This window comes from Rhinichthys klamathensis, unplaced genomic scaffold (genome assembly GCF_029890125.1).
Source record: "Rhinichthys klamathensis goyatoka isolate OS25496 unplaced genomic scaffold, OSU_Roscu_1.1 h1tg000011l_1, whole genome shotgun sequence".
NCBI lineage: Eukaryota > Metazoa > Chordata > Actinopteri > Cypriniformes > Leuciscidae > Rhinichthys > Rhinichthys klamathensis.
In genome coordinates, this window is record NW_026606564.1 from 8,146,959 (window position 1) to 8,158,746 (window position 11,788).

Sequence of the window (11,788 nt, forward strand, 5' to 3'; positions counted from 1 at the left end):
TTTGAAATTGGAAAGAAAATGTTACGTCGATACAACCATAATAGGCCTACAGTACATTTTAAATAAGTCAAAAGCCAATGACACATATTACCTGCTTTTTTACATGGATGTGTGCATGTTGGACCTAATTGTGAAAAAAAAATGCGATGTCTTTAATTTGTATATGCATACATATCTTACCCTCATAATATTTTTCTCTGTCTTCTCTTCTTCTTCTTTTTCAGTCTTTAGCCAATTGTTGTTCATTATTTTTTTCTTCTCTGTATTCTGATGATATTTAACATATTGTTCATACACAGTTGTATACAATAAACATGTCATCTCTGTATTTTTTTGCATTCATAATTTAAAAAAAAAGAATATGCACACGTGTAGTACTAAACCTGACCTACAGAGTTCTCTGTTATGTATCACCTTCTCGACGGAAGTGATGCAAGACGCACTGACGTGGCCGGAAACCCGCCATCTTGAGGGAGGAAACGCCTCGAAGTTGAGGAAACTTGAACTGTGAGTTTTTTTCATTTAAAAAAATACATTTATATATTTAATTTCAACTTTAAGTGTTGTATTCGAAATCTTAACCACGGTGAAAACAAACGCTAGATACGCTTGTATGATGCGTTACCAGTGAAAAAAGATTAGTGGGAGATTTTCGGAGTTCAACTGAATTAAAGCCGGTCAGATGTGACTGTCTGCGACAAAGGAAACAACAATCCAAAGTCAACTTCACTTATCAAATAACTAATATCGTATAGATGATGTAATGCATCAACTTGCTCTAACTCAACATTATTATTAAAATTATGTATGAGTATTATAGAGGCTTTAGTCAACCACAAAAACTAGTTTAATCGACTTATTATTTTAAATTATTATTAAGACGTGTGGACATATTACTAAAACGTCTGATGATCAGATCTAATAAGTTAACCTGATATTTTACTGAAATGTTACTGAAATCGCTATGCTTAACTAAACAGATGAGATATAGCTAATAGCTAAGTTCTGTAAAACTGCCCCTCAACACTCTCAGGCTTTATTATTAAATATTGTTTTAAAATTCTTCTCCAAGCTGTTGTTATATCAGCTTTATTATTGAAATATTTGATTCTATATTCAGTCGTGAGAGCTTTTTACAGCATTTCCTGGTTTATTTAAAGAGTCGGTTGTCATGTAACGTTACATGTTATCCACTTGGAGAATCACGTTTTATCAGTATGTCGACTTGAATTACGAAGATTAAAATTTAGCCTCTGTTCGTATCTGTGAAGTGTAGTAGTGTACACACGCATACGATTTTTCACACTATTTGTGTCAGTAAGTATTTCACACTTGGTGCTGCTGGAGGGAAGTGGCTTTTTAATTCACTTTTTGTCCTGTTTAGTTTCAGCGGAGTGAAAAAAAGCATCTCTCAAACATGGGCAACCTATTTGCAAACCTCTTTAAAGTCTTTGGCAAGAAAGAGATGCGGATTCTTATGGTGGGTCTTGATGCTGCTGGAAAGACAACGATTTTGTACAAGCTGAAGCTGGGAGAAATTGTTACCACCATCCCAACTATCGGTAGATGACCAAGATCTGTTTCCCATTATCAGTGTCGGATAAAGAGAATAAATAATACATGTGTGTGTATATATATTTATATATATTTTTTTTCTTTTGTGTTCAAGGCTTTAACGTTGAAACTGTCGAGTACAAGAATATAAGTTTCACAGTTTGGGACGTCGGTGGTCAAGATAAGATTCGACCATTGTGGCGTCATTATTTCCAGAACACACAAGGTAAGACAGTAATACAGTGTCAATGCTCGACATTTAAGCCTTGTCATGTGCTTGTCCTTCAGACAAGTAAATCGGTCATTCACTTGTCCGAGTAAAAAAGTTGTGTTGTGGTGTAAATATAATCTATTCTGAAGCAATATTCTCATCAGTGTTCTATCAGCTTTGACGTATTAATCTGCATATTAGTCATAATTACCCTGGGGTTTTTTTTGTGTGTGTGTTTTTTTGCTTTATAAAGGGCATTTTTTTTCTAATCTTAAATGTATGTTTTATCTTTCATTTCAAATTCTTAATCAATAATAGAATAATTTAATCAATTAATTCAATTGGAATAATAAGACACTATAGGGCTATTACCAATCCAATTAAATCACTTACACTGAAAAATTACAACTGCATTAAATAATGTTATGAGATTGTTTTAAATATTTTTTGAATATGCCCTCAAGAAATGTGTTTTTTTTTTTTTACTTTTAAACATGAAACTAAACCGCCAGTAAGTGCAAGTGACCGTCTTATTGAGTGAGTCATTGAGTCATTCACTCAAACGGCTGATTCGTTCAGGAATGGGCCATTGAATCTGACTCAACCGATTCATTCAAAATGCTGAATCATTCAGTAAAGAAACTTGCTGTGAGATGTGCTATGGTTCTGCTGTGATCTTAGTTTGGAGCTATTTTTACTTCTGAAATAGAAACAAAAAACAGTCAATATTGCTTCTAAAATCTAAGTGACATTAATATTAACTACTTGTTTATTGAACTGTTGTATGAAATCAGTCACCGTTTCAATCGTGATGGTATTCAGAGAGACAGCACTCTAGGTCGTGTGATGTTGCTTAACTGTGTCATGTTATAAATATAAAAACTCCACATTTAGATTGTTTACCGCAGTATGTTAACCAAGTTTCTTTGTGTGTGTGTTGCACTCATATGTTTCTATTTCTCCTCACGAGGCTGTGCCAGCCTCAACAGCGCAACCTTATCATCGGTACATTATACATTATATATTATTATCCACTATCAGTCGCCAAATGGTCGGACAAATAAAATTCTTTCACTTGCCCCTTCAAAAAAATCCACTTGTCTTGGACAAGTATTAATGTCGGGCCCTGAGTGTATTGTGTTAGAGTTGGGAAGTCCAGTTAATTCAAATGTGCAGACAGTGGTATCAGACATTTCTGTGTGATACTGTGTATTTTTGTAGTCTAAGAAAGTTTTAATTGGGCTGCTGTAATCACTATATATTAGAATAAGATCAAGTAGTCTGTTTTTTGTTGTGTCCAAGTCCACATTTTCTTCCTCACTTTGGAAAGAAAAATTCCATCATGCCACCGACGTACCAACTTTGCTGTCAAGTGAATCTTTTAAAATTTGTCCATGATTATTCTATAATACTAATAACCTGGCCAATATTTAAGGGGATAGTTCACCCCAAAGTGAAATTTCTGTCATTAATTGCTCACCCTCATGTCGTTCCAAACCCGCAAGACCTTCGTTCATCTTCTGAACACACTATTAAGATTGGGATTAAGATTGTTTTTGATGAAATCCGAGAGGTTTCTGAACCACCCATAGGAAGCAACGTCATTACAACTTTCAAGGCCCAGAAAGGTAGTAAATATAGTAAAAAAAATAGTCCATGTGACTCCAGTGGTTCAACCTTAATGTTATGAAGCGACAAGAATACTTTTTGTGCGCAAAAATAACGACAATTATTCAACTTTTTTTCACCATCTTTTCTCTTAAATGTCTTTCTCCTGTGCTGTTCACATAGTGTAAACAGTGCAGCGCTTCCAGGTTCTACGTCAGGCGTTTTGAAGAACCTGTAAGCACTGCGCTGTGCCTCTGTCCCAACATACTGTACAACACGACATGTTTGACATACATCACATGTTACCGCAGCGGTAGAGTTCCGCTCACGTGGCACTGCAGTTATTGGCAGTCATGAACGTTTATAATTTGCATGCGTTTAAAGCTTTGCCAGTTAAACATTTCATTCGCGTGAGTATTGAACCAAGTTATCTTTCACGTCTTATTGGGCTTAAACTGTCGAATACACACGAGGTTTACATAAACGCAGTCGGTTATGTCTAAAGTAGACAGTTGGGAGAAAAATCAGACGCGTATCTATATCTGTGCCGTATGAGCAATCTAATAATAAACATGATGCCGCTAGTTCTTAAAGGAATAGTTCACTCAAAAATGAACCTGTGTGAATTTCTTTCTTCTGCTGAACACAAAGGAAGATTTAAAAAAAAATATTGGTAACCAAACAGTTGATGGACTCCATTGACTGCCATAGTATTTTTTTCCCCTACCATGGAAGTCAATGGGGCCCATCAACTGTCTGGTCACCGACATTCTTCAAGATATCATCTTTGTGTTCAGCAGAAGAAAGAAATTCATACAGGTTTGAAACAACTTGGGGGAGAGTAAATGATGACATCATTTTCATTTTGAGTGAACTATTCCTTTAATGCTGAACAGTATTTACCACTAGCTTTTCAAATTGCGATAATCAAACATGGTTTTAATTAGCCTAGAAATCTAGACGCACCCTAGCGGCAGCAACAATTATTTTGCAGCAAAGTGTGGTCTAGCAACTCTCCATAGACTTTTGAGCTGGAAAAACCAAAAACTGGTCCGGCCAATCAGATCGTGTATAGAGTTGGTGGGCGGGCTTAACATAATGACGGCAGAGTTGTGACGGTTCCGCGTGATTTCCATAGGTGATTTCCCTCTGCTTGAAAACAAAGAAGATGCTGCTGGCGAACAGCGGTCTTTCGAATCGGCTTTGCCCGCGACTCTGGAGGACTTGGAGTTAAGAGAACGTAACTTAAGTCATTCTTAAAAAAGGAAGATGTGTTTGGAGTTTTGACGACCGGATACGGCAAAAGTTTAATATATCAACTAGCTCCACTGGTGGGAACACGCATGGGACTCACTCATCCACAGCCGTTCGTTGCTCTGGTTGGTTGTAGCGCTGTCCTATTGCGTGCCGAGGGATATTGATAGACAACCGTTTATCCCGCCCCTCGGATTGAGGTATGCCAATTGTGAGTTCCCAGACCTAACATCTTAATGTAGGTCTGGCTTGCCAGGCTAGGTTTTAATAGTTAAAATATGAAACGGTAATACTAACTGTCAGGAATCTTTATTATCATGGTTTATCGTCAAACCGGCAACCATTTCATCCCTAATCTGTGGCTGGAGCCAAATATAAGCTGGTCTCTCACACCAGTCCATTATTCTGATGTTTGTTTTCTTTCTTTAGGTCTAATCTTTGTGGTTGACAGCAATGACAGAGAGCGTGTGAATGAAGCGCGAGAGGAGCTGATGAGAATGTTGGCCGAGGACGAGCTCAGGGAAGCAGTCCTGCTAGTGTTTGCCAACAAACAGGTGCTAACAGACTTCAACTGATTATCTGCAGCTCTTTCCAAATGCGTTTTATTTGACAATGTCTTTGTCCGACAGGATCTACCGAACGCCATGAACGCTGCGGAAATCACGGACAAGCTGGGGCTGCATTCGCTCCGGCACAGGAACTGGTACATTCAGGCCACGTGCGCCACGAGCGGCGACGGCCTCTATGAAGGACTCGATTGGTTGTCCAACCAACTGAAAAACCACAAATAATGACCTCACTGTTCTGCTCTTCCTTAGTTTCATATTCTCGACACTCGCTTTACTCTTGTTTTTAAACCGACGGTGCTGGAAGCTGCGCTCATTTCAAATACAGCGAGAAAAAGTGTTACTCACTTTAATGTAAATAGTTTTTTTGTTGTGAGGCAGCTTTTTTGACCACCATTATGCAAACTAGATTTAGTCCTTCATTGTTTTTTTCTCCCCACATTCTTTCTGTTTGAGTCATTGGAAAGAGTTTGAAGAACGTCAGTCCTGTAAACTCTGTCAGGTCTCATTTGAATCTTGCACATGTATTATTTTATTGTGCTTATAATAAGACTCTTTTAGATGTACTGTAAACGAAACTGTATTGTTTGTCTTGAACTGAGTAAAGGAAATCAAACATTACGGACACTACCTGCACATATTACGGTTCAATTTGGAGGAAGAGAAACCAAAAATCGATTACGCTGTCTCCTCAGCCGAGGCTGACGTGACCTCTAGCTTTTAGAAGCCACAGAGGAGGAATGCCTTTAAATCATCAAGTCGGCTACACAAAGATTCAGATTATTATTTGTATTTTTTTTAATCAGATCCCCAATACACATCTTATGTTTCTTGTGAATGTGGAAGAAAAGTTGTTGCGGCTCAGGTTAGCAAAGGTTTGAGGTCAAATGTTCAGGCTCGTAACAGTAATGATATTTTTTAAGGGGATTGGAGGTTGGTCATTAAACAAATTATGCAACAATATCTTTTTTTTTTTAAAGTTGTTTTCCCAAAATAGGCTTTGTTTTCTTTTTGCAAAATATTACAATTATATATTTATGGTGGGTTAAAATGCACTTGGGCATATTTTTGGAGATTCACCCTTAAGATAAACTGAACCCTTAATTTAATGAAATTTCCTGTTGTTTTGACACTCTGTTTAAGTGTTACTTTCAACTTCATGTTCTGGATTTAAGTGTGTTATGAACTCAATATCTAACCAGCACAAGGAATAAACAACACCGACCTCATCTTAGCACACGATAACTTAATATCTAACAAATCAGTAGTGCATTTTTATAGATTTAAGACATAAAACTATTATAAGAATGTTGGCATGTTAATATCAATGACATGTTTTCTGTTTTGCATGTAGAAGTGATTTTCTCCCAGAAGCCCGGGTGCCTTTACAGTCCGCAGAGACACCGGCTTGAGATTAACAACCGTCACGTCAATCACATGGTCACTGTTGATGCAATGTTAGAACTGATGGTTTAAAAGCCACTTTATTATTTATCTTTTATTCTCTCTCTCTCTCTCTCTCTCTTCTCAATTAACCTCTGATTTGGTAGACACTGATTACTTGGGGTCGAAACTATGTGAATCTCATAGCAAAATGTTGTATAGTGTGACTCTTAACCAATGTCTTTTTTTATTGTTTTTCATTTTGACAGAAATGCACTGTAATTAAAGATATTAGTATAACTGGACTTTTACTGGTGTGCTCTTGTTAATCTGCTGCTTTGAAATATTTCTCGACTGCCATGGCATCAGTCATTCATTGATTGAAAAATGTGGCTCACAACTGAAAAAATAAATGTACACACATTTTGCTGATCCACGTGGTGGTTAAACATCAGAATTTGGTTTTAATAAATGTTATGTTAATCTTCAACCCTAAAACTTTATATTAGGTTGAAAGTTCTGTTCTTGGGGTTTAAAGCAAAGTTGAAAGTACCTCCTAAAACTTCCAAACATATTTTGAAAAATAATTGGGGCAAGTGTATAATTGCTCATTCTTGTCAAAAAGTACAATTAATCTATTACGCTGTTATGAGTGATATTACCTTTGTTCCATATAAAACGTCTGCTGAGAGAGAAATTGTGTTTGTGTAAAATAATGAGGGACAACATTTTTCAAAAAGTTTTTGGTTGAAAACATTAAAATCCAGAAAAGAGTTAATTAATTTTGATTTATTCTATGAGGTTTGTTTCTCCAGATGAAATTAGAAAGTACTTTATCCATTTGTGAGCATGTTTCCTTTGGGGCAGTAAGTGAAGAGTACCTGATGATGAGTACACATGTTTGATATTGAAAACTCATTTGTTAACATATTATTTTGATGTATTATCGTAATCATAAACACACTGGTTTGTAGCACAAATTATTATACCATTTACAGCATGTTGTTATTGTTACAGTAATTGATCTATAATGGATAATGAATACAAGCCAACACGTGCCTGGTGCTGAAATCTTGCTGCAACATTAATACATATATAATCATGGGAAGACAATAGGACAATACAGCCCCCCCAAAACAAATAGATCTATCGCCAAGACTTATGTACTCGCTCATCTAGCGGCTTGACGGATGCGTATCTGGGCTAGCGAAGGGATAGAGTTATTTAATGTTGTGTTCGGGTCATTTTGACATTTTCCCGTACCCGAAAATGCCAGTTAATGTTATTGCATTAGACTAAAATTTACTGACTTTACTCACCCAGAGTCTAACAACTTGCCCAAAAAATGTTGATACTTTTTGTGCGTTTTTTACCCACATTGTAACACTTGTGGTGTTCCCGGTCAAAAATGACCGGCCTACAAAAAAATGCTTCTAAATCTCTCATTATGCTACATCATCACCAAATATTGGATTCAATATTTTTGTCAACTTGTTATCTTTCAATTAGGACCGGTTTTATATTTCTTTTTGGAACTTATTGATCGTAGGCCTCATTTATCTGAGCTTACATACCTCAGTTTTTGAGTGAAAAAAGCATTATTTGTGGATAATTTTGTCAAAGTCACACTATTTTATCTCCAAATATTGAATTCAATCTTTTTGTAAACTTGTTTTCTTTAAATTAGGACAGGTTTTGTTTTTAGCTTATATTTGTACTGAGCTTATATTGGTCAAAAATGGCCGCCCATTGAAAATGAATGGGGGAGTTGAAAATCAGAGAAACAATTAGTGTTCAGGAGTGTGTTCATCATGTTCATGTTCACACATGTACATGTGGGCTTGCAAAAATAAAGGCCTCGGACCTGTGCATGCGTGGATACATGCATACTCTTGTATCCGCGCACATACACACACACACACACACACGTTCATGTGCACAAGCAAACTATTTTGAGTATTACAGGCTTTCTTTTTCACAGAGTTTAACTTTATTCTCAAATCAGTGAGGCCTACGATCAATCACTTTCAAAAATAAATACAAAACCTGTCCTAATTGAAATAAAACCAGCTGACAAGTCAAGTTAAGTCACCTTTATTTATAAAGAGCTGTTTACAATACAGATTATTTCAAAGCAGCTTTACAGTGATAAGAGTAAAATAATGCAACAAAGTTTGTTTCCAGAAGAAAATAGCATCACAGTCCAGCTTTAGTAAGTTCAGTGATGGTTCATTTATATATAGACGCTCTGAAGAAAACCGTGATGTCATCGTCCAGCTCAGTTCAGTTCTCATACAATGGTGTCAATGCAGGCAGATCAATATTATTGTTGAATATTAAGTGTCCCAAACTAAGCAAGCCAAAAGCCAAAAGCCAAAGGTGACAGTGGCAAGGAACCAAACCTATAGGTCAGAAGTCATATTGGTTTGGAACAATCAGAATATTATCCAGTTCCGTCTGGTTGAAGATCGGAGTCACGCCGGTATGGAGACGGGTTTGTTGAGGATCAGTGCCGATGGCTGTCGTGTCGATGAGGCCTTCACAGGGGAGAGTCTGGTTGACACAACCTCTGCTGACACTTCAGGGATGCGTTGTGGTCGTGTCTAGGCACAGGTCCACCATCTGATCTGGATACGGCCCGGATCCGGCTGACTACATCAGATTGAAATGATTGAATCCAATATTTGGGAACATAACGAGAGATTTATAAGCAATTTTTGCAGGCCGTTCATTTTTGGCTGGGAACACCACAAGTGTTTTAGGGTTTTCAACCCAGTACAAGGGTTAGCGACTAGCCATGTGAACCTGAGTGCCATACCCTTGGGTTAGTTTAACTATTGACCTAATCCAGCCATGCACCTGAACAAATATGCCTCAAACTTATCGAATTAGAACGCGCACTATACGAGACTTTAACAAATGATATCACGAGCTCATAGAGATGAAGATAACCCCAACTACCTTATCATTCATATTTTGCCAGTTCAACAGCTCGGTGGATTTTACAGCCATAGGCTACACAATGCTGTGACATTTTAGATGAAAATTCATTAATTTGTTAGTGTAAGTGATGAACAGCATCATATATACTTTATATACCCTGATATACTTCAAGCAAAACCGAAAAACGAACTGGTGTGACGTGATTTCGAACAAAATCAGGCCAAAGCTACGTTTATTTGGAGTTCCTTTCGGGAATTTGTAACAGCTTGCCAAAGCGAGTTTCCAGAAAAGTTGGTAAACACCTTCATACAGCATTGAGTACGCAATAGATGTGAGGATGAGGATCCGCCTTCTTTGACGTGGAAATCTTACTCTGGTTCATTTCTTCTGTTCAGTCCGTCAAGAACAGACGTGAGCATCTCAGGGCTTTAAATGAACAATTTTGGCAGCGCATTCATAAACCATGTTTAGCAAAATGGAAGCATAGAAACTTGATAACAAAGAATACAGTTTATTTAAAGACTGTATTAAACTTTTACAATTTAGTTCATTGTTTTCATTTTCAGATTGTTTTTCTTCTTTTTCATTGTATATTTTTGTTAGTTTATGGAAAATTTACCAAATTATTAATGCAGTTTAATGCACAAGTAGTTCCAAGTCAGTTTAATCACCATTCTATATTAATGTGCTGTTTTCATTGAAGCACACACACACACAGAAATAGGTTTCAGCGCTGCCCTGCGACTTCTATGAATAAAATAGCTTTGCTATTGAATTGCTACTTTATATTTCTCAGCAATGAGGGGGTAACGTTGCAGTTTTTGAAGTAATTAAACTCACAGCTGTGTTGTCAATATAGAGAGAGAGATCTGCACAGATGAAGGTAATTCACACACCCATCTCTCACTCAATAATTCATTCAAATAAATGCTACAATTCATTCATTTAAAGCTACGTTCCGTAACTTTTGGCGCTCTAGCAGTTGATAAACAGAACGGCATGCGTGTTGTGGAAGAACATTGTAGCCGGATCTCCTTCTCTCTGTTTATGTCTATGACGAGTCACGCAGGCACTGGGCTACTCCGCAGTGGCACGACCCGTACCAGTCTAAAATAGTCCCAATATACACACTTATTATAGGTGTACCGTAGTGATTCAGGATCAAAATTTAACATGGTTTGGAAAATTCATTCATGATGTACTCGCTTATATACATTTAGTAAATTTTGAACACACAAAAAAAAAGTTACGGACTGCAGCTTTAAATAAATGTTATCTTACCGCACTACTATATATCTGTGTCTGATTGAAAGCGATTCATTTTTGCCCTTTCATTCAAATATTGCGCTGCAAACATCAATAACAGCTTTTGAAGTGGTCAATGCTGGCAAATTATCATGGAATGAGCGGGATCATCATTAACACTCATCCTTCCCTCGCGTTTTGTAACACATCTTTCCCTCGCGGGTCAAAATGACCCGAAGCCCTAAAATTATACTTATACATTTTATTTCATTTTGATAATATTTTTTAATTTAACTTTTTGGGAGATTTAAAAAACATTTTTTTTTATTTACCTTTAAATTACTAGATTTAATCAATAAATAATAAATAGTCATTTAGAAGCACATTCTTTCAACTTAAATTCAAAATAACTCACAATTTCATGCCTAAACTTTTTAATTCAGCTCAAAATATCTTACATTGGGTGTCTTTGCCGACCTCTTGTGGTAAAATAATAATATAACATGATATTTCATGACTCTTGCCACTAGATGGGCTAATAGCTCTATATGGTGCAAATGAGTTGTTTCCGCTGGGTCCTAAAGTCATTTTCTCTTCAGTATGCATTCAGATACACATGTAGACATTATAAAATATTTTTTGGTAAAATTTGAGCAGTTTTAGTTTGAATTTTGAGCATTTGTAGGTTTTTCTATGTGTACTGAAGAATTCCTTGCACTCTATTTATTCCTATGGGGGTCAATTTGACCCGCGAGGGAAGGATTTGTTACTTTTTTAAATTTCAACCTCAAAACTCCTCAAACGCATTACTTTTTGTGTGTGTGTATTCGTGGTTCAAGTGCAACAAAAGTCACGGGGTCTTGGATCCCTCCGATTAACACTCAATATTTATTAAAAAAATAAATAAAAAAATCCGGGTCAAAATGACCCGAGGGAAGGATGAGGCGATTTGAATGCACTTCGTGTCAGGTATATTTTTCCACTTAACCTTTTTTAAGCCGTATTAAAATCGTTTATGGCATTA

General features: G+C 36.7%; 1 protein-coding gene across 1 annotated transcript; it reads left to right on the forward strand.

The window, feature by feature from the left end:
- The first annotated feature begins 420 nt into the window (after nt 1-420).
- On the forward strand, nt 421-5,814 carry arf1 (ADP-ribosylation factor 1). Its single transcript, XM_056265218.1, has 5 exons — nt 421-507; nt 1,385-1,562; nt 1,670-1,780; nt 5,057-5,181; nt 5,257-5,814. Exons 2-5 carry the CDS (start codon nt 1,418-1,420, stop codon nt 5,416-5,418), a joined length of 543 nt encoding a protein of 180 aa, XP_056121193.1. The 5' UTR covers nt 421-507; nt 1,385-1,417; the 3' UTR covers nt 5,419-5,814.
- Nucleotides 5,815-11,788: the final 5,974 nt, after the last annotated feature.

Bases quoted from the DNA above. Each gene is read 5' to 3' on its own strand.
- arf1 (XM_056265218.1), top strand. From the start codon at position 1,418: ATGGGCAACCTATTTGCAAACCTCTTTAAAGTCTTTGGCAAGAAAGAG. The intron at 1,563-1,669 runs GTAGATGACCAA...TTTGTGTTCAAG, and splicing joins TACCACCATCCCAACTATCG to GCTTTAACGTTGAAACTGTC. The intron at 1,781-5,056 runs GTAAGACAGTAA...TTCTTTCTTTAG, and splicing joins TTATTTCCAGAACACACAAG to GTCTAATCTTTGTGGTTGAC.